Source organism: Equus przewalskii, chromosome 10 (assembly GCF_037783145.1).
Source record: "Equus przewalskii isolate Varuska chromosome 10, EquPr2, whole genome shotgun sequence".
In the NCBI taxonomy this organism is placed as follows: Eukaryota; Metazoa; Chordata; class Mammalia; order Perissodactyla; family Equidae; genus Equus; species Equus przewalskii.
The window spans coordinates 4,958,776-4,981,294 of NC_091840.1; the positions used below are offsets into that span (position 1 = coordinate 4,958,776).

Consider the following 22,519-nt stretch of genomic DNA (forward strand, 5'->3'; position numbering starts at 1 on the left):
GGTCTTCCCCTTCTGGTGAGTGGGTTTCAGCCCCTAGGAAACTGCCTCGCCCTGTGAAGCGGCCTATCTGACAAGAGCAGCTCAGGCCTGAGTGACACAACAGGAAGTGGGGAGAGTATGGCGCCCGGGGAAGCGGGCGGGGGTGGGGACGTAAGTCAGCCCGGAGACTCCAGTTGCCCAACGGGGACAGGGCTTCTGGGGCGAAAGCCCTTGTGAGCCCCATCCTCGTGGTCCAGGGCCGTGGGCCTGGCACTCAGAACAACCCCACAGGCCCCAACAAGGACTGTCTTTGACTTGGGCTGGTGGGACCCACGGCAACAGCCTTGTGACTGCCCCCTCCCATCAGAACAGGACTGTCTCCTCCATGTTGGAATGTCCCACGCCCCCCAGCACAGGAGGTCCTCCCCACTCGCCAGCTGAAGCGGCCACCACCCCTGCCACAGTGCCAGCCACGAGGAGCAGGGTCTGACACAAGCCACAGATGCCAAAGTGCTGTAGGTGCCACAACACGGAAAAGATCGGGGGCAGTGGGGACACCAAGGAGGGGTATGCAACAACACAGATTTTCAGAGGCGGATGTTGAAAGACGTCGGCTGCAAAAGGGGCCTCCTTCCACAGCCACGTCCCAGCCCAAAACAGAGGCCAGCGGAGAGAAGCAAGGGTCCCGCCTTTCCAAGGAGGCCTCCCAAGGAGGCCAAGTGGCTAAACCTACGCTTCTTCCTACTTCCTGAAAAGGAGCCCCCTGGGTTGGGGGCCAGGAGAGGGGGGGCAAAGAGAAAGCACATTTATGCAAACATCCAAGGAGGCCCGTTACATTTCAAGGCAAAGCTACAAGGAATAAGGGGGAAACTACACCTAATTATAAGGAATTGGAAGAGAACAGGGCCTTTCTCTCCCTCCTCCCTAACAGGTTTTTCCACGCAGGATCCAAATGGAAATCCAACCAGGGTGCCGTCCTCAAGGCCAGAAACCCACTGTGTGTGCGGCCTGCTGCCGGCCGGCACATTTTTCTCCAGGAAAAGAATTTAAAACGTTTCGGTGAGCAGAGAGATGCTTCCCCAAACCTCTGACAAAAGTGCCAGCAGATCTCCCGGCAGAGGACAGGGAGAGGCACTGGGAGCAAGTGCAGTGGCAGCCTGGAAGCTGAGTCAGCCCCCGGGGGACATCTGGGATGAAGTTTGAGAGCAGATGGCACTGCCTCTGAGGCACTTCGGCCATCCCGGCTTGGGTGCACGAGGCGACGCGCTGTGCTGGCTGTGGGATCAAGTCTGGGGGTACACCCAACGTCTCGGCTCCACGCGGCTGGAGAGCCCCTCTGTAGGCAGGACCCCGAGGCGCTGCTTCCTCCCCTCTGCTCCTTGACGTGCAGTGGCTCCATCCTCTAGCAAAGCACACGTACTCCAGCCCCCCACCCGGCCCACCCACCACCGCCTCCCTCCGCGGCACACGCCCAGTAGCATCCCGCACAGCCCCAACACCTCCCAGGAACGCGCGCACAGGCTGCAGCAGAAACTCCCCAGATCACAATGCCGGCCGCGGGGAACTTTGATTCCGGCATGCCTAGCGTCTGTCGAAACTCATCTCGGGCCCCGTCGCAGAGCCCCTGCCCCTCACGGCTGACAATCTGCGCGGACCGATTTCAGGGGCGGCGGCGGCCGGTCGAAGGTCCTCCCGGCCCCCCTGGAGTCAGGGAAGCCCCGTGCCAGAGGGAAGTGGGCTCCGAGAAACTCCCGCCGGAGGAGGACCTAACCACTCAGTTAGCTGGCCAAATATTTACAAAGAGATAGCTGTGGCCGCACAAAGCCCTTTTCTTCGACTCCGCGGCCGAAAATCTGGGCCCCGCGTGGAGACCGAGCTCCCGCCGCCCCTCTCCGGGACGGGCGCTGTCCCGCGGGCTGGGGCCGGGCGGGTCCCCGGGGAGGCGCCGCTCCCGCCCCGCCCGGCCACCGGGGCTGCAGGGGGCCGCGCACCTGAGGGCCCCCTGCCACCGGCGTGAGGCTGGAGGGAACAAAGGGAGCGGAGGACTCACCCAGCAGCTGAGTCGGGCCGCGCTGGCCGCCTGAGAGCGCGGCCCGCCCACCGGGTCACATGGCTCGGAGCCGAGCAGAGGATCAAAGGGGCTTTGTGGCCACGGAACAAGGAGCCTCCCAGAGCGCGGGCAGAGGTAGGGAGGGACTGCGACTGCCAGCGAAGCGAGGCTCAGGGGGGAATTGGCTCCGAGGGGGCAGGGCGAGGGGCGCGGAGGAGGAGGGGGCGCAGGCGGAGGGAAGGGATGCCTGGCTGCAGGCCCGGAACCGACCGGGGTGCGCGGGTGCGTTATCTGTGCATAAGGAACACCAAGGGGCCCGTTCCGCAGCCGGCCTTAGAGTCACCCCCAAAAGGAAAGTGACATGGTCCCCAGGGACAGACAGGGAAAGAGGCGCACCTGGACGACCAGGCACGCTGTCCTTGCCAGAAATCCTTGCCCCTGCAAAGCCACCGGTGCCCTCCTCCCAGCCCCTCCGCCAGGACGAGAGTGCAGAGTGGGGCCGAGAATCTGACGCTGCCCACGGGCGCCCTCTCTCCCTGCTGCCCCACCCCGAGCTCCCCCTTTGCCAGGTGCACCCCCGAGCTGGTCCTGAGCCCTGCCAGCTCAGAGGACACACCTAGGCTATCAAGAGGGCCTCCGAGGAACGCAGTCCAGACCCAAACCTCAACTTGTTCCAGGCCTCTGGGTGGCCGGGGGTCCCAGCCCAGCCAGCCCTGTGTGCCCCCAGCTAAGTGTGCAGTAGTGGAAATAACCCCGGGAGGGAGAAGCAGCAGGAGGGGGAGTTGGGGAGGAGCAGAGGAGGCAGGGCGGGTGGACAGCTCACCCTGAGCTCCTCCTCCCTGGAGCCTCTGAACTCTGCTCCTGCTTCTCCAGCCCCTAAGGGCCTGGGCAATGCGTCACGAGTCCCCTCCTTTGTCCCCTCCCCACAGGCCCTCCCCCCCCCCCCGAAGTGCTGGGACCCTGCGGGAATGGGCTAGGTGGTCCCCAGAGGAGGGAGCTTGAGAGCAACCCTGTTGGGGCTGGGCCTGGACGCTGAGATCCACCAGACCCATCATAGGCCACGATCTCTAACCCCGAGTGAGTCACTCCCAGGCACAGGCGTGGCCACCGCTGGGGCCCCGACTCCCACACTCGGAGAAGTTCCTGGGACTGGTTTTGGGGGTTTGCCCAGGGTGGGAGCCGTTAGTTCAAGTGCAGAGGAGCCCTGAGTGACACCTGGGAGGGCTGTTAGGGCCAGTGGACAGTTTCTCCAAGTGACTCTGGCCAGTCCATCCTCCTGCCTCCTGGAGGAATGACTCCAGCCCGGCCCCACAGGCCAGGGCCACACCTTGGTCACACCCAAGGCGTTCACTCGGCTCCACACGCTCTCATATTTTGCATTCCCAGACCCCCCCACATGGCTGGTGGGCAAGGCCCCGGGCACCCACCCCACCAGCCACACAGGCAGGCTGACCCCATCCAGAAGCCAGCTCTCTCCAGCAGCGGCCACTCCCACTCCCGACAGCCAACTTTCCCCGCAGCGACCTCTGAGGTCTGCGACTTTGGGAGGCTGGAGGGGCTGCTGTCCCACGGCCCTCCCCACCCCCACGCAGAGCAGAGCGCTGCCATCGGCCTCCGGGCGCCCGGCCAGAGCTGGGGGAGCGTCCAGGGGAGGGAGTGCACGTCCGGAGTCCTCGTTCCCATCTCAGGGAGAGGGAGGCCAGTGGTGGATCTGAGACGGGGGCTGCAGAGTCCAACGCTGGAATCGAGGCCCCTTTGCTCACACTAACTTCCGCCCCTCGAGACACCTATGGGATCTGACTTTCCCCAACTGTAAAATGGCACCACCAACTCAGGTTGCAAAAACCAAAGCAAGACATGAACGTCCAGAACCAGGATGAGTGGCCACTCAAAAACCACGTTTCCCTGTCCTCCAAGGAGAGGACTTCCTGTGAGAGGGAGTAGGGGGGACCCAGCCCCTCCTGCCACCCCCTGCCCACCCCACAAGGCCCTCATCACTGGGCCCTGAAGGGCAGCTCCAGGAACCAGTGACAGAGGATGCCAGGAGGGCCACCCATCATGCCAGGTGTCAGGGTTAACACGGAGCCTCGGAGATGTCACCTCCAGTCCACGCTCCAACACGGAACCCATGCCCTCCGGTCCCTCAGAGCTCTTGCCACGCAGCACACACTGGGCGTCAGAACAGCCTGACCCTGCGCAGCAGCCCCTCCGTCCTCCCGCAGAGACGCAAAGCGAGCCACAGATACGCAAGCCACAGATGTAAAGTTACTAGTAGCCACACTTAAAAATGGAAGAAGAAATGAGTTACGTTAATTTTTAATATATTTTACGTAGCCTGATAGAGCCACTGTGTTACCAACCCAACACGTAATCAATGTAAAAGTTTTTGAGATATTTTACATTCTTTCTTCTTTCTGTACTAAGTCTTCAAAATGCAGTGTGCATTTCATATTTACAACAGCTCTCGATTTGGACTGGCCACATTTCAAGCGGTCGATAGCCACATGTGGCCAGTGGCTGGTGTAGTGGATGATACAGCTCTTCAAAGTCTCAATTTCATCCTGGGATTACACCAGATCCTTGGAGAGCCATTCATTTGGACCATATTATTTTGCCCCGCACCTCGTTTTTAGCACCGGGTATGCAGCGACATTTGGGACACAGCTCAGTGGAACACACGGGAGCGTCATTGATCCCTACATCACAATGTCCCCTTTCTGGGGATGCACTGGGGACAGTTCTCTCAGATTCCAGAAAGAGCAGAGCTTCTCCTATGAAATTAACTTGCTAAGCATCAGCCCATCGCCTTCTGGGGTTCCCTATCCTACCTGCTCACGGGTGCTCAGGCCGGAGGATCCCGCTTCAAAGGCAGCCAGCCCAGGCTGACCAGCACCCTGACTTGCAAGGCCTGGCTCAAGAGGGATGAGCTGGGCCGCTGGAATTTCTCGGCGGCATGGAGCCAGGAGCCTTTGTGATGGAAGGCCCAGCATCTGGGACCTCATGCAGACTTGCGGGCTGGGAAGCTCTTTGGGGCCATTTGCAAAGGAATAGAGGAGAGACCAGCAGGAAACCCAGGCGGAGACCCCAAGAAGGAGAAAGGAAGAGGAAAGGGTGGTGAGGACCCGAGCCCCTGCCAGCTCCTGCCCTTCCTGAACCCAGGCATGCCACGCACTGGCTCCCGCTGCACGCACGCCCTTCCAACAACTCAGTCACCGAGAGTCGGCACTGATCACCAAAGAATCTATAGAGACAGAAAGCGGACTGGCGGCTGCCAAGGCGGGGGTAGGGGCGGGGGAATGGGAGGGAGCGCTTAATGATGATGGGGTTTCCTTCTGGGGTGATGAAAACGTCCTGGGACTAGATGGTGGTGATGGTTGCACAACAATGTGAATGTGCTAAAGGCCGCTAATGGTAAAATTTCACGTTCTGTGTATTTTATACCATAAAAAATATTTATTTTTTTCCTTGAGCCAGTTTGTTTTATTGTTTTATACCTTTAGAACCACGAAGTCCCTAAGACAAATCACGAGCCCTGGGGGAGATTGAATGATGCCCCCCCTTCCTGGAACCTGTGGTTGTCACCTTATGTGGCAGGAGGGACTCTGCAGATGTGACTGAGGATGGTGAGAGGCAGAGATTGTCCTGGATTATCTGGGTGGGCCGCAAATGTAATCACAAATGTCCTTACGAGAGGACGCTGAGGGGAATTTGAAGAATATAGAGAAGATGACCACCTGATGATGGAGACAGAGACTGGAGTGATGTGGCCACTAGCCAAGCACTGCCACAGCCACGAGAAGCTGGAGGAAGCAAGGATGGACCCTCGCCTGGCGCCCCCAGAAGGAGCCAGCACGGTCAACACCTTGACTTAGCCCAGTGACCGTGACTTCAGACTTCTGGCCTCCAGAAATGGAGGAGGATACATTTCCGTTGTGTTAAGCCACTGAGTTTGTGATGCTTTGTTACAGAGGCCACAAGAAACTCATGCAGCAGCCCCAGAGTCCCAGCCTGGACCCAGAGTAAGTCAGGAGCTTCACCGCACAGAGGAAGAAGCACTCAGAGCTGGAAGGAACTTGCTCCAGGCCATGCTGTAGGGGATCAGAATGGGAACCCTCCCAGCGCCGATGAGGGCCTAAGTCGGATCTTCCAAGGCTGTCACCCCTGGGAAACTCTGAGCTCAACCCACACCCACAAAGACAAGGAAGGTGCCCTTACTGGGCACCAGGCTGAGGTGCAGTGCAGAGGTGGGGCCCATGGCGTCCTTGACCACAGGATGTTGTAGGTCATTTCCACCTGCCTAAGAGCGCCCAACACCCTTCCTCGGGAACCCCCAACAGAACGGTTGCCAGCGGGGTGGCAGCAGTGGTCAGCTGTCCTACAGCAGAGTCCTACTCTGGAAGCCACAGGGAGACAGTCAGGGCTCCCACTCAACTGGGCCAACTGGGAGAAGAGCACAGCACAGTCTCTGATGGTGTCACCGGTCCCGGAGCACAGGGACACCCACGTGATGCCAAGACCATCACTCTAGCACACATCAGCAGAAGAGAAGGGAAGTGGTTACACAGCATCCTCCCTCCCTCTCACGCACACACACACATGCACACACGCACACTCGCCCCCACCCCAGTTCCCAGGTCCCACATTTCTCCTGCCAATCCCAAAGCCTGGTGGTGAGCACAAAGCTCGGCCCTCCTGCCAACTCTTTTCCAACCCACCCCAGACAAAGCCCCACGAGATGCAGCAGATGCTTCCCACCAAATGCCAAGAAAAATATCCTTCCCACTCCTCTGTGGCTGGTCACTGGGCTCCCCGCATGGGGGGACAGGGGAAGGGCTGGGCGGGATAGAAGCGTGGGTCTGTCTGCAGCGAGCACATGCAGCCGCATGCCTGTGGGATTGGGGGGGGGGGGCAGACCTCAGAAGGGTCCTGGAGCCACACAGGCCCCTGCTGTCCCTGGGGGTACCCCCAACAGCCCCAGAGTGAAGGCCCCAGCCATGCATAGTGGGGAGGGGGCGCCCTTTGAAGTTTCTCTTTGCAGCAGAGCACTGCTTGCAGCCGGCTGCTTGTTTGTCACATTTGGTTGACATCTTTCTCTCTCTTGCTGTTCCGTTTCAACTTGACCTCGGAGAGCGTTCAGGCTGCCCTTAATCTCAAAAACAAGCAAACCGCCTTCCTCTGGCCCAGCTACCTCCTCCAACTGTTGACTTTCTCTCTCTCTCTGAACAACCCCACCTCTTAACAGCTGGTCTACACTGCAGCTTCCATCCTCCCACCACCACTCACTTCTTGAACTTCGCTGACTGGCTCCTGCCCACCTCAGTAATAAAACGGACCTCTCGAAAAAATCCTCATCGCCGCTCTCCAGTCTCACCCCCTCTGACCGGGGGTCCCATGTGACATGCATCAACCACCCGTCCTTCTGGAAAGGTGCTTCTCCTGGCTGCTTTCCTCTCCACGTGCCCCCAAGGCAGGGTTTAGACAGCACACAGGTCTCCTCTCCCCTCATCTCAAGCTCCTGAAGGAAGAAGAGAGGATGGCCTCCTCCATCCCCAGATTCAACCGCCACCCCCAGATGGATGCTCTGGTCCTGACCACCTTCCCAGCTCAGCCACATCTCTGCAGCACGCTGTTGTCTCAGGGACTCCGTGCCCTTCATAAGCCCTGTAGTCCCCCAAACCTCACTTAAAATCCCCTCTGCTAAAAGTCACCACCTCCAGGAAGCCCTCCGGATGCCCTCTCTCAGCTGTGACCACCACCCTCCTTGTGTTTCCGAGTCACACCCTGACCTGGAACACGTGCCTGGGCTGATTTACTCACCTCCCTCCTGGTCTCCTAGGTAACCAGCCCCGATAAAAGTCTGTGGACCTGAGGCAGGAAGGCCCCATTTCCTCCTTTCTGACAGGCGCTCCTCCCACCCCCACTGTCAGGCTGCATCTTCTCGCAGGCACCTTTAATATACGTCTCTTTTTCCTCTTGAAAAGCTATCATTCTGTCAACAAGGTGTCTGGGAATTATTTGATGATATCTTAACTTTAGAAAATCACGGCATTTACTCATCTGCAGCCAACTTTATTATTCAGGTGTGACGGCCACTTTGCAGATCACCGTAGCCCCCGGCACACTTCCAACCCCACCCACCCCACCCTTCCTCGACTTCCGGTGTGCCCCAGGGCCACAAACTCTTGGCTGACACAAAACCAGAATCCTAAACACCCGGGCAGCAATCAGACCCTGCATCAGCTTCAACAACAAACAGAAATGCAGCAGATGGGCTGCTCCGGAGGCGTCTGCCCTGGGAGTCTCTCCGGGTGTCGGGAGGGAGGACAGCCAGGTGGGGGCGCTCCAGGTTGGCGTTAGGTGTGATGCTCAGACCCTCCTTAATGCTTCATGGAAACAAGGACCAAAACAGCAGCTCAGCAGCTGAGATGGTGGGATTCTGAGTCCAGCAATAACGGGTTTGGTGTCTCAGGGGGACTGAGGCTCGGGAACTGGGGTGGGGCGGGGTGGGGTGGGCAAAAAGGCAGGATGTCTCTTTGGCTTCTGGAGACGGGTCCTCACTCCTGGCGGCACGTTACCATTCTAAGAGGAGCTCCTAAGAAATACAGATGCCTGGGCCCCTCCCAGCAGGTCTGCTTTTAAATAATCTAGGTATTTTTTTAAAAAATACTAATCTTGGTATTTTAAAAAATTTCTCGGGGGGCTCTCATGTGCAGCCAGGGTTGAGAACTTCCGGTCAGGACTGAGAGACACGTACACACCCTGGAGATTTGTCGACATCTGGATAACATCTTAGAGCTGAACGTTCCCAAGAGACATACGGGGGAGTGGGCGGGGTGGGGGGGGCGGGTCAACAGTTCCTTCACCATCCAAAAGAGCTTCTGTCCCCCCCGAGGTTTCATCCTGCCCCAAGGCCAACATGAACCCAGCACAAAATCAGTCCTCAGCTGCAAAACAGAGCCAGGTTCAAACGCAGAAGGTCCACGCAGTTCCTGCCGCCTGAACAGCGCGAGGGGCCCTGGCGACTCTAGGGGCAAGGCTTGGGCTCTTTACTAAGGGTCTCCACACTGCCCACCACCTGGCTGGGATCTGGAAGGGAACAGGGAAAGGACACCTAGAAAGGGGTCCTGAATACAGCATGTGGCATAGAAATTATCTTGAGCAGAAGGCATTTGAGTTCCTGAAATCTCGTATCTGCCTAAAAGCAGGGGACTCAGGTGTCATCCGTCCCCTCCTCTGAGCAACCAGGGAAACTGATGCTTATCACCGAGGATGAGCGGTCTCCACACCACACCTAAAATAGACACTGTCCTAAAACTGTAACATCTCCATGTGTTCTCCTAAGGGCCCACTTAACTCTCCAAAACGTCATTTGTTTTCCAGTGAGTGATCTTCTCTCCCCCCCCTTCCCCTATTAAGAGGGTATATAAGCCCTGAATTCTGACCACCCCTTGAGTCACGTTTCTCTGTGAATTCCCAGATATAAAGGGTTAAGTCTATCTTTTCTCTTGCTAATGAGCCTCTTACCAGTTTAATTTGCAGACCTCCAAGAACTGAACCTAAGAGGGTGGAGGAAGTTTTTCCTCCCAACATCTACAAAAAAACCTCTCTTCATTGCTGAGCTGCACCTTCCTCGCCCATGGCCAGCAGTTTAGACGCCTGTTTCTCAAAGTCTGTTAAAGCAGGACAGCCTGCCCTGCAGGATGCTCCCATCCCAAAAGGTTTCCACAGTCAAATAAATTTGGCAATTGCTACCCTCTACAATCCCTCTTTTGGATATCTACAAATATATATATCAGTATACTAAATGTATTAAATCCTGCAATATGAGTTTAAAAAAATAAAACCATTTAAACTCTTTGATTCCCAAACTTGTTGACCACGGAACCCCTGTGCCTCTATAATGCGTACTAATGGTCCCACAGAGAATACAGTTTGGGAAACACTGGTTTAGCCCTACCAGCCCATCAGCTCTCTGCTCTTGCTCTGGGCCAGACCTCAGATCAGTCTAGCCTCGCTGGGCACGGGTTAGGGAGGGAGTGGTAGGTATGAGCCCACTGGTAGGATGGTTTTCCTGGGGGAGCCACAGCTCTTGGAACAATATTTTAAAAATCCAAGTTCCTAAGTTACCAAGGGACATAAGAATGGTCACAGCATCATTGTCTATAAAGGCAAAAAACTGAGAACAACCCAACTGTCCACCAAGCCGGGAAGAGAAAGCCAGGCCTATCCACCCGCCGGGCACCACCACCGGGCAGTGCAAATGCAGAGAGCAGGGCTGCACGCACGATGCAGAGGCCCCCAGCCAAACTCCGAAAGGCAGCTGCACAAGGATGCTCACACGCAATGTGCAGAACCGTGATACACGTCAGCTCGGGAAGCACGGCTCTGCAGCCAACATGGGAACAAGCATCAGGAACGAGGATGCGGTCCTGCTGGGGGAGGAAGGACCCGGGACTGGCGGGTGTCTGCCTCCCGGGCTGGGCAGAGGCCCCCAGGCGTTCACTGTCGGGGATAGTGCATGTTTTTAAAAACAAAAGAAGTCTTGGGAGGCACTGGGGAACAAGAAGCCGAGCTTTCTGTGGCTAACTAGCCAGGTGACAGGGGAGACAAGTCGTAACCTCCCTGAGCCTCAGTTTACCCACCTGTAAACTGAGGCACCGAACCCACCTGCTATCTGGCTGCTCAAACTTCCTCCCTCCCTCCCGGCTCTAGGGAGGCTGAGACGAGCAAACGGTGTCGAAGCACTTTGAAAACCACATGAAGCACCTCACCAAAGGGAGGAGCGACTCTTGACCTGTTTTCGTGACCAGGCAGAAAACGCCCCCGGCAGAGGAAGCCTGTTTTTTCCTCCCGGGCGGAGGCCTCGTCTCAGGCCTGAGGTCTGCGGGCTTTTGCGGCTGCTCAGATGCTCAGGATATCTGATCAGAGGCTTCTGTCAGCCCGCTTTCAGTGGGGGCTGTCGGAAACCCCTCCTCCCTTTAGCAAAGACACAGGGGCAGGTAAAGCCGCCCCTTGTGGGAAACTGAGCATCTCGTTTGAATTGGGCCCAAACCAGCCCGACCCAGCTCCTTTCTCTTCTCCTCTCTCTCCCCCCAGGACGGCAGCTCAGCTCAGGAAATTCGAGTTGGTGAAGCAGCTGGAACATCACCTCCGGCTGTTTACTCAGAGAGGGGACACCGACCTTCCCAGCTCCCCTCCGCCACCCTGGGCATCCATCCCTCCCAGCCCAGGGGCCAGTGACCCCCTTCAGGAGCCATCCAGGGCCCTGGGTCTCAGCCACGCCACCCAACTTTCCATTTCACACGGAAACCAGGCTTTGAGAAGGACGAGAGTTCAAATCCCCCTCCGCCCCTTATGAGCGGGTGACTTGGGGCAACTTTCTAACCCTCCTGGAGGCAGTTCCCTCATCTGCCAGCAGGGGACAGGGACTCCTCCCTCACGGGAATTCAAGGAGAATGAAAAGGAAAGGGATGACAGAAGTACAGACTGGCGCTACGCCTGGCAGAGGCAGATGCTGTCATGTTTCTTTCCTGCCTCTTCCCGGCACCTGCCCGGGCGTGGGCGGGGAAGACGGCCGGAGGAGCAGGAGAGCGTTTGCCAGCTTCCAGACGCGTGGACGCTCCGAGTGGGACGTGAAAAAAGGAACAAGAAGCAACTGTTGATGGCCATGAAGAGTTCTGATGGCCGATGAGTTTCATGCATCTGCGCTTTAAAACCCTAATGGCGGACCCAAAAGATCTTCTGGGGCATTTCTCTTTTAAAAGCGTATTTTTGAAAAAGGAATACGGGGCCAGCCCCGTGGCCGAGTGGTTAAGTTTGCGTGCTCCACTTCGGCAGCCCAGGGTTTCGCTGGTTCAGATACTGGGCGTGGACATGACACCGCGCATCCCCCAGGCTGAGGTGGCATCCCACATGCCACAGCCAGAGGCACTCACAACTGGAATGTACAACTATGTACTGGGGGGCTTTGGGGAGAAAGCAAAGAAAAAGAAGACTGGCAACAGTTGTTAGCTCAGGTGCCAATCTTTAAAAAAAGGAATAAATCCTGCAAACATAATATTCAGTGAAAGAAGCTGAAAACAAAAGTATACTGTCTGGTACCATCCAGATAAAGTTCAAAACCAGGCAAAACTCCCCGTGATGGCAGGACAGCTCTGATCCTGATTGTGGTGGTGATGACATGAATCTAGGTATATGATAAAATTTCCTAAAACACACGCCACACAGAGTGAGCACCTGTAAGAAGCGGTGAAAACTGAGTAAGATCTGTAGCTAAGTCAGTACTCTTGTACCACGGCCGATTTCCTGGTTTTGATAACGTACTAAGGCTCTATAGCATGTCACTGGGGGAAGAAGCTGGGTAAAAAGGACACAGGAACTCTCGACTATTACTTTTGTAATTTCCTGTAAGTCTAAGATCATTTCAAAATACAAAGGTTTGTTTAAAGTTTATCAAAAATGTAAAATGCCACAAATACGTTATCACGAAATACCAGTTAGAGACGGGAATTGGATGATGTCACACGTTGTTGCCACGCCTTCATTCTGTGCCCATGTCCTGTGCCCTGAGTGCAGGCTCTGTGGCAGGTCCGGGGGCCCCAGGGCTGAGCCTCGCAGACACAGGCCCTGCCGGCTCAGGTCTCAGAGTCAGGGAGGAGACAGTTAAAATGCAGTGGCAGGTGAACCCATGGGATCTGGCAACACTTAGCAACGGCCTGCAGCCCCTGAGAACAGGCCCCGGAGGCCCCAGCCCTGCGGGAAAGCAGACATCCCAGGCTAAGGAACCTGCAGGCCAGCCTCAGGGCCGCAGTTCCGGACTTTGGAGAGGAAGGTGTGGGAGGCGGAGGGGTGAGCACCGGCTGCGGGTCTGAACCAGCATCAGGTGTCATTCTGGGATGTTCTGTGGGACCCCAGGATAAGATAAGCGTAGTGGCTAGGGGCAGCAATTTGGTCCCCCGGGCCCCCTCAGCCCAGAGAATGCCTGTTTCATGGTCACGGCAACAGCTTAACTCTTTTTTTTTTTTTTTTGAGGAAGATTAGCCCTGAGCTAACTGCTACAAATCCTCCTCTTTTTGCTGAGGAAGACTGGCCCTGAGCTAACATCCGTGCCCATCTTCCTCTACTTTATATGTGGGATGCCTACCACAGCATGGCTTTTGCCAAGTGGTGCCATGTCTGCACCCGGGATCCGAACCGGCGAACCCCAGGCCACTGAAGCGGAACATGCGCACTTAACCACTGCGCCACAGGATCGGCCCCCTGCAACAGCTTAACTCTTGCAAGCTGCTGGCCACAGGTGCCGACAGGGACAGGCAGGGATGCAAACCCACCCAGCAAGGTCTCCAGCAGCCCGGAGGCAGCTAAGAAGGTGGGAGGGCACGGTCTGCAGAGGAGGCCCCCATGCCCAGGCAGGCACCTGGCACTTCCCCACCCCTTATCTCAGGCCCCAGCCCTCAAGCCAGGGCACCCTGTGGTTCCCGTGCAGCCTCAGGTCACCTGGGAGCTGTGGGGAAGTGACCGGGGACTCCAGCATCTGCTGCAGCACCTGCCCGACCCTTTTGGCTCCCTCGCAGGCCACTCCCACTAACCTTCCTCATCACCCGGGTGAGGAGCCGGAAGTCTGGCTGGACCCACTGCAGGCCCCTGGGCCGGTCATTAACTCTCCTGGGCCTCAGGTTCCTCACTTGTAAATCAAGCAGATGAACCCTAGAGTCTCTTTCAGCTAAAGAATTCTAAGTCTGAAGGACAAAAGCCACAAAAAGGAGGCGGGTGCGCCGGCCTACATGCTTGCCTTCATTTGCAAAAAGGGGAAACGTTTCCAAGACTGGTTTCTTCCCTGCCCTGCTGGAGGAGCTTTCCTCCGGACTCCAGGGCTGGGAGGGTCTAGGGGAGCCCAGAATCTTCCAGGGCTCAGGACACACAGGGAATTCTTCCCAAACCCTTGCAGAAGAGGATCAGCACTTCCTAAGTGTATTAGTTTCTTGTTGCTGCTGTAACACGTTACCACAAACTTAGTGACTCAACACAACGCAAATGTGCCACCTTACGGTTCTGGAGGCCAGAAGTCCAACCCAGAATCACTGAGCCAAAAGCAAGGAGTCGGCAGGGCTGCGCTCCTTCAGGAGGCTCCAGGGGAGAAGCCGTGTCTGTGGCTCCCCCAGCTTCTAGAAGCCGCCACCTTCCTCGGCTCCTGGCCCTTCCCGCATCTTCAGAGCCAGCCATGGCAAGCGGGGCCTTCTCACACCTCCTCCCTCTGACGCTGACTCTCCCACCCCCCCCTTTCGATTTGAAGGACCCTTGTGATTACACTAGGCCTGTGTGGATTATCCGGGATAATCTCTCTAGATTATCCCGGATAATCTCCTTATTTTAAGACCAGCTGATCAGCTGCCTCAGTTCCATCTGCAACCTTATTCCCCTTTGCCACCTAAGAGGACATACTCACCCGGTCCAGGAATTAGGGCGTGGACATCTTCGGAAGTCAGTATTCTGCCGACCCCACTAACCCAGGTGCTGAAGGGAGAGGAGGGGTAGGATGGCAGGCCCAGGAGGCTGCTGCTTGGGGTCACATCCCGGCTCCACCACTTAGGAGCGGAGGGACCCAGTTACCCACATCTGTAAAATGGGACAGTGCACCCAGAAGGGGCTGTGGGGCACAGAAGCTCCTCTCCAGAAACTCTGTCCTCAACTCTTGACAGATGATTCTCCCAGGAATGGGGTTCCGCGGGTCTCCCCCGATGTGGCACCTAGCCGCCCCAGAAGGGTGCTGGGCAGGCCACGGCCACAGGCAATGGTGACAGACGGCCTGTGCGTGGCTTCCCCCTTCTCCAGAACCACAGGAGGCCAGCACAGTCAACACCCCTGACCTGGTCCCTGGATGCCACTCCTCCTACCTCACCGAGGGACCTCCCCCGGCACAGAGAGCCCCTCTTCCTCCACAAGGGAGAATGGGTCACAGTAAGGCAGCCACGCGTCCATCCAGCAAGATGAATTTACCATCACTGAACCCAAGGCATTCAGCTTCCCAAAGAGAGGTCCAAGGGCGTGGGGTGGGGGACGTGGGATAGAGGTCAGTGTTCTGCTCCCGGAAACCAGGCCACTGGTCCTGGACTCAGGCCAAACCACACACCTCGCTTCTCTCCTCAGCCGCTTGCTTTTCAACCATGGCTGCATCAGGATCCTTGCTTTCCTCACCATGGCCCCGCTGGTGCCGAACAACCAGAGCCCAGAGAGGCCACGTTGCCCCAAGTCACAGTATTCCAGCAGCTGCCACACAGGGACGTGTAGGAGGGAGGGGTACCCCGGCTATGGCTGGGCTGTGTGGCCTTGGAGAAATCACTCTGGCTCTCTGGGCCTCTCATTTCCTCCTCTAGAAACTGAAGGAGCAGGATCCGGGGCTTCTGTGACTTGTCCGGAGGCACATGGTGTTGTGAACCCACAGAGAATGGGCAGGCAAGCTCATCAGCCCTGGCAAAGCTTCCAGAACCAAGCTGCACTCCCTGCCTAAGAGACCCTTGGAGACGTTCTTTATGGTGTGTCCCACATGGTGGCACCCTGGCCTTCTCCCTGGTGTCCCCCCAAAGCCAGGACGGTCGGCCCACCCTGCAGGGGCGATGGCGGCTTTCAGTTGCTCCCACAACTGGGCCAGCTGCCGGGAAGTGGCCCTGCCCACACCCGCCCCAGCCTCCATGGGGAGGCCAGCACAGCAAAACAGGAGGCCGTAGGTGGCAGGGGCCACAGGGGCAGGCCACTGTCTCCAGCAGGCGCGAGAGGTAGGGCGGAAAGCCGCGGGACTCCAGTGGGCGGGTCTCAGGGGAGGGCGAGGGGCAGGCAAAGGGAAGCAGCGCCCCCGGAGCTGGGCTGGGGGATGGGAAGGGCTCTGGCTCCCGCCCCGGGCCTCCAGGAAGACCCCGCCCCGTCCCATCTCCGGGGGAGAAAGTGAGGCTCAGCCTCGCCGAATTCCAGCGCTGAATCCCACATTCGTCCCACCCTCTGCTCGGTGGAAACCCTCCCTCCACCCCTGGGTTCGCCCCGAACAGCTGGCCCACAGCAGACGCTGGGTTCAGCCGTGCGGGGGGCTCGGGGCGCCTGCAGAGAGCGAGCCGCTGCGCCCCACCCCTTCCTCTGCGGAGGAGGCCTCCGTGCCTGCCCTTTCCCTGGGAAAGCTGGAGAAAGAGCTGCCATTAACTCCTTCCTGCCCGGCGCTTCCTGCAGGCCCCCGCGGAGGGGAAGGGCGGCGGGCCAGGTGACCTTCACAGCCACCACGCGAGGAACCAGGCGTGACAGCAGAGGCGCCCGCGAGCACTCGCGGACAAACACGTGCAGTGGAGGCTGAGATGCACTCAGCTGGGGACACGCTTTCCCGCGGCCACATTCTGGAGCTCTGGCCATCCCAGGGGTGAACGGTGGACGGATTTTGCAGGTGGGAGCACGGACACCCCCAGGGCTCCAGGCCACCCCGGTCACAAGGGCAGGGCTCAAAGGAAGCGTGTTCTGAAAGCCACTGTGCGCGGCTCACGGTGCACCCGCCTCCTCAGACGAGGGCAGCCAGGAGAGAGACGCTGTGACACGCAAAGCCCCCCACGGATCCGTGAGGTGCCAATTAGAACAACACTGGTCACGAGCCCAGGGGGTCCGTCTCCCCCAGCAGCCCCATCCACGTTAACATCTTTCTGGAATGACACAGGGGAGACTGGGCTGCATGGACCAGCGAGCCCTGGAACCTCCAGCCCCACCCCAAGGATGGCCATTCTGCCTCCAGATGGGTGCAGGGCGGGCGGCCCATCACGCCACTCTGCTTTCTGCCCGAAGATGGGCTGGAGACTGCTGAGCGGCCGTGCCACACCAAGAGGCACCCACTCCTGGAAAGGCCACCGAACCAGGGTCTGGAGATGTGGCTCCAGCTGTGGCACTAACCGGCTGTGTGACTCTGGCCAAGTCACGGCCCCTCACTGGGCCTCAGAGACAAGAGGGGGCTAAATCAGAGGTCCGAGGAGGTTTAGAAATGGGGGCTCTGGAGTCAGGCTTCCTGAATTCTAAGCCTCCCCCTGCCACACCCACCAGCTGTATGGTTTTGGGCAGGTTACTTAATCTCTCTGTGCTTGGGTTCCTCATCTGTGAGATGAGAATAATAACAGAATTGACTTCACAGGGTTCTTGGGAGAATTAAAGCAGGCACTTAACTCCAGGTAAAGAGCCCTAAGACTGCGGGGTGCACAGGAAGCCCTAGTTACCACAAGCAGACACCAACACCACTGTCACTGTCACCGTCATCAGGAGGCCCCCGTCCAGCCCGGGCAGCCTGAGGCCCCAGGCAACAGAGGATGCTTCCCCTCCTTTCCTCTCCGCACTGGTGGGTGGCTGCAGCTGATGCCCAGCCTTGTTCCCAGTAACCACCCACCTTCCTGAACTGGTGACCACAGAGGCCCAGGTCACCGCCCCCGTCCTCATGGAGAAGGGTGAACCATCCTTGCTTCTTGTCATCAAACCCATGCCTTTCGCTTCCTCCTCCAAACCAATCTTTGCTTCGTGTGCAAACCAACCCTCAAGTCCAGGGTAGGGGAGGGGGTACCAGGATGCCTGGGATTGGAGGCTTGTGGAGCAAGGGGGCCGTATTCCAGGTGCTGGCGGGTACCCAGGACTGCACGGGGCTGTAGGGCCCGTGGAGGGTCCCCGGAAGGCCAACGGGGCCCGGCCCCCTCTCCCTTCACGGTCCTTCCGTGTCCCTTTTCCTCTCCTGCCCTCTCCCTCCCCCGATGCTCCCAGCACCCCTGCCAGGAGCACAGGGTTAAAGGTGGCCCAGGGGGATGCAGTGCCAGGACCCTCCGCCCCGGAGCCCAGGGCCGAAGCCAGTCTCGCCACCTGGCCGCGCTCCCTGTTCCAGGAGCCTCCCACAGAAGGCAGGCCAGAGAGGAGCACGGATGGAGGGCAGGGCCCCGCCCCTCCCGGCGGGCACGGGGAGGCCGGTGGCCACCGCCATCGCCATCGCCACCGCCGGCCCGGGACCCGGCGGGAAAGCAAGACACACGCACAGGGCGGCCGCAGCTCAGCGTCTCCACTGCACCGAACCCACAGGCACACACAAAATGTCTGGCTTTGGAAGGCCAAGGACGAGGGCCCCGTGCTGAGGACGCCCCTCCCCGCCGGGGAGGCCCCACCAAGAACCCCTCTCGGCGTGCACGGAGCACCGGCGGAAGGACTTAATTAGTACCATATGGCGAGCGCGGCGAGAGCCAGCGGGAGGGGCAGGAGCGCAAACCGCGGAGCTGAGGATGAGGGGTGCAGGATGAGGGGCGAGGGCCGCGGGGGAGGGGGGCAGCCGAGCCTGCGGGCAGGGGTGCGGGGGGCAGAGCGGCGGCCGGCGCCCCTCCCGCTTCCTCTCAGATTGGTCCCAGCGCTTCTTATCTGCAGCTTCTTATCTGCAGCCTGCGCTGGGACAGCTCAGAGGTCAGGCTCCACTCCAGTCCCACCCGCCCCTAGAAAGCCCGCTGGGCCGGCGCCCGCCGAGGCCGTGGGGACAGCGCCTGCTGGGGCGCAGCTGCTGGTTTCCGGCGCCGGCCCGCGGCAATGGCAGCCTGAGACGGCAGACCGGGCTGTCACCCACCCGCCACCACCTTGTCAGGAAGGTCGGCCCCTCTCCGCTCAGACACCAGCAGGCCCGGGGCCCCGTCCTTGCTTGCTCTGCTGAAGGAGGGTCCCGGAGGCAGACACCGCGGGGGCTTCCTTCCTCCAGCCCCCCTTCTCCAGCTGACCCACTTGGGTTCAGGTGTTCACTCCTCCCGGCTCTGCCCAGGTGCCTCGGGCTTCGCGGCAGGAGCCACCAGGCTGGGCCCCAGCCGCCACCGGGGGCTGGAGGCAAGGCTGCCAGCGGATGGACGGCACACGGCGGGCACCAGGGACTCCTGGAAAGGCTCCCCTGCTCACAGGTAGCCGGGCTCACAGGGAGGGGCTCTCCCGCCTCTGAAGGTGCTGCGTCTGTGAAGGGGCAGCCTCTGTGTCGGTGGGGACCAGCTGAGAACAGAGCCACGCCCAGGGATGGTGAAGGGTGGTCAAGCTGCCCGGCTCGGAATTCCCACCTGGGCGACAGCGAATTCTGCTTAGAGCTCAGGCCGTGGGAGCCGGGTGTCTTACTCCACCGACAGCATCCAGTTCGAGCAGCCGAGAGGCCGGTGAGGGAGAGAAGGCCTGGCCGTCGGAGCAGGACGTTATCTAGACTCGAAGAAGCCGACTCCTGCAAAGGGCAGTCCAGACGGCCCCATGGCCCACCGCCCCCTCCTCAGAGCCGAGGAGGACAGAAGCCTCAAGAGAGGGGACTCAGGGGGCCTGTCTCGCCCCTGAGAACACTGACTGTCCTCTGGGCAGTGGCTCACAAGTCAGCATCTGCTCCTGCAGCCGCGGCAGTCCCCTCTTGATGGCTTCCAGAAAAAGCATCCGTCTAGGTCATCAGTGTCCTGAGATCCAAGAACATACTCAGAACAGCAAATACAACAAAAGCTAATGTGAGCAAGTGCTTACGGAGTGCAGGCACCGTTCCCCAAGCTTCACACGCATCCCCCTTAGTCCTCACAATAGCCCCATCCGAGCCTTCCTATCGTTCTTTTTCTTTAACAAATTAGGAAACAGAGCACAGAGAAGTTAAGCAACTTGCCCCAGGTCACACAGTGAGAAGGGGTAGCAGCTGGCTCCCTCCAGGGCTAGCTCCCTTCCCTGCTAGCCTTCCTGTGTCCCCCCACATAAGGAGGGGGCAGTGGGACAGCCTGGTGGTCCAGTCTCCAAGAACTTCATGTTCTTTTTTTTTTTAGGAAGATTAGCCCTGAGCTAACATCTGCCACCAATTCTCCTCTTTTTGCTGAGGAAGACTGGCCCTGAGCTAACATCTGCTGCCTATCCTCTTTTTTGCTGAGGAAGATTGGCCCTGAGCTAACATCCGTGCCCATCGTCCTCTACTTTATACGTGGGACGCCTACCACAGCATGGCGTGCCAAGCGGTGCCATGTCTGCACCCAAGATCCGAACCAGCGAACCCCGGGCCGCCAAAGTGGAACATGCGAACTTAACCGCTGTGCCACCGGGCTGGTCCCAAACCTCAGACTCTAATCGGAAACCCAGGGTCAGAAAACAGCATCGTCCTCTCTCCACCCCTGGTTCTCAGCTCCAGGCTGGCACAGAGGAGGCCTCAACAGGTGAACGACTGAATGAACAAATGAACGAGAGCCTGACAAAGGAGGAGGGCAACAAGGATGAGGACGGAAGGCAGTGAGAGGACTGCTGGCCATGACAATGGCGGTGACGATGCCAGCCCTCTGCTGGCGTGAACGCCTTCGTTTCTCACTGCGTCTCTCAAGTGGGTGTTTAAATAATTTTTAAAATCAGGAAAAATAAAGGTTGTTTTTCAATCAGAAAGACAGAAGCTTCTTAGCTTCTCAGTGTCTTAACATGTGCCCACTGGCATCGCCTGGCCAAGTGGATGGAGGGGCTGCCAGGCAGGCACCGGGCTGGGTCTTCCCAGAGCTGGGTCTAGGACCCACCAACAGGACCCGTGTGGGTGCTCCATGGACCCTGCATGGGATCGCTTCCTGCTGGGCTGCAGGGAGGATGTGCGTTCAACCAGAGTTTGTGTCAACACAGCTCTGCTTCGTCCACAGCCTGGTGGGGGGTCCTCCACCCCCCCGCCCGGCCCCCCAGCCTGGCCCCCCGACCCGGCCCAGTGTGACAACCCCAGGAAGAAGGTCAGCAGGGAGGGAAGCCGCTGGGGGTGTGATAGGAGAGGCTTTCCAAGGACAGATTTGTAAAAACTCTGCTCCGCCCGGTCCTTTCCAAGGACTTGAGACCTCCACTGCCCCCTACTGACTGGCCACAGCTCATGGAGGAAGATGGGGGGGCACCCCATGAGGCTGAGGCTCCGGAGGGTGGTGGGCACCAGCAAGGCAGGGAGTGGAGCTAGGGGCACATGGCACAGAGAGGGCTGACTCTTGCCCGACCCAGCTCTTGTCTCCAAAAACATCACTGTCCTTCTACTTCTGGCCGTGCAACGAGGCTGCCCAGGACTGCATCCCCGCTCCCCAGGTGAGAAAGCTGGGCCCTGCCTGGGCAGTGTGCCCACAGCCCATCCCACCACAGCCAGCTCCCACGGTCTGCTGTCGCCACGTGGAAGAGGATATGGAGCACTGACCCTCAAGCCCATGCCCGGGACTGTGTCAGGAGAGGATGTGACGCTGTGTGTGGAGGGGGGTCACAGGAGTTCTAAGCAGGAGAGAAAGAACAGGCAGGGAAAGTTCTCGTCCACCGTCCCAGTGACCCCCCCACCCCCGCTCAAGGCTGACATGGGACAACCCGGAATGGGCCCGCTCCCTGCAAGGTACATCCACAGCTTGAGGGGCACGCCGGGGGAGGCAAGCTGCAAGGCACGATGGAGGGAGGGCAGGCCCGCACCAGTCCATCAGACCTTCCAGGGCCAGCCCTGGGCAGGCGCCGTGCCGTCTGGGCGTCACTGTCTCCTCCTGCAGAATGGGGAGCAGCATTTATGTCACGGGGCGAAGCTCTGCTCACAGGGAAGTGGTCCTCACTCTACCAGCAGCCGGCAGGACCAAGGCCAGCCACAAGTCCGGAGGTGAAGCCCCAGGCTGCGCCCATCCACTATGCGGCCCTGAGCACGTCCCTCCCCTCTCTGGACCTGAGCGCCATCAGCTCTCAGGGTCTCTAGGATGCCAATACGCAAACCAAACCCTGCCGACACCTGATCATCAGCCCCAGTTCTCGCCAGCTCCTTGTCTCCAGCACATCTGAGCCCTTTATTCCCGCCTCCTTCTCCATGCAGGGCGTCCCCAAACGCTTCCTCCTCCAGGATGGACACCATCCCCAAACATTTCCCTTCGGCAGCCGCTCCTTTCTCATCACAGAAAACTGAAACACAGCTTCCCTCACTGGCCCCTCCTTGAGGACACCTGTCACCTGGGTGCCCGACACGCAGAGCAGCCTGTCCACAGCAAGATGCCGTCGCCTTTTCTTTTCTTTCTTTTAAATTTTTTCAATTTTAATAACAGTTCAAATCAGCGTGCCTGGTTCATCTCAGCTCCTTCCCTGCCAAACCCGGGGCAGGGACTGCTTCCATTTCTCCGCCTTCTCTTCTGTCTGTGATGACCCCGGTGTAAACATATCTGCCGCATTGACTTTAAACTTCACATTATCCTTACTTTTCTTTTCTTTTTTTTTAAAGATTTTATTTTTCTTTTTTCTCCCCAAAGCCCCCCAGTGCATAGTTGTATATTTTAGTTGTGGGTCCTTCTATTTGTGGCATGTGGGACGCCGGCTCAGCATGGCCTGATGAGCGGTGCCGTGTCTGCGCCCAGGATCCGAACCGGCGAAACCCTGGGCTGTGGAAGAGGAGCACGCGAACTTAACCACTCGGCCCCAGGGCCAGCCCGATCCTTACTTTTCTTGATCAGACTTTTCTTGATCAGACTTTTCTTGATCAGACTTGGCATCCTTCTG

General features: G+C 58.6%; 2 protein-coding genes and 1 long non-coding RNA gene across 13 annotated transcripts in view; 2 read left to right on the forward strand and 1 right to left on the reverse strand.

Annotated features, from left to right (window-relative positions):
* Window positions 1-22,519, reverse strand: part of SEPTIN9 (septin 9) — a 162,002-nt gene that overhangs the window by 34,225 nt on the left and 105,258 nt on the right. The window contains exon 1 of one of the 11 annotated variants that reach the window (XM_070559877.1): window positions 2,030-2,880. The exons of 8 other annotated variants lie outside the window; for them this stretch is intronic. The gene's annotated coding sequence lies outside the window, so the exon portion shown is untranslated. Of the gene's footprint in view, window positions 1-1,970; window positions 2,881-22,519 lie in introns of those variants that run through there. 2 more of the 11 variants (XM_070559887.1, XM_070559884.1) reach the window with 2 other exon arrangements.
* Window positions 2,043-12,488, forward strand: LOC139073824 (uncharacterized). The gene is made up of 2 exons (XR_011522872.1): window positions 2,043-2,164; window positions 11,126-12,488. It is a non-coding gene; the product is annotated as an uncharacterized lncRNA (long non-coding RNA).
* LOC139073782 (collagen alpha-3(IX) chain-like) lies at window positions 17,605-20,431 on the forward strand. The gene is made up of 3 exons (XM_070559566.1): window positions 17,605-17,659; window positions 18,320-19,527; window positions 19,831-20,431. The coding sequence occupies exons 1-2, from the start codon at window positions 17,605-17,607 to the stop codon at window positions 19,438-19,440; spliced, it is 1,176 nt and encodes a 391-aa protein (XP_070415667.1). The 3' UTR covers window positions 19,441-19,527; window positions 19,831-20,431.

Bases quoted from the DNA above. Each gene is read 5' to 3' on its own strand.
- LOC139073782 (XM_070559566.1), top strand. From the start codon at position 17,605: ATGCCTGGGATTGGAGGCTTGTGGAGCAAGGGGGCCGTATTCCAGGTG. The intron at 17,660-18,319 runs GTACCCAGGACT...GTGCAGGATGAG, and splicing joins CGTATTCCAGGTGCTGGCGG to GGGCGAGGGCCGCGGGGGAG.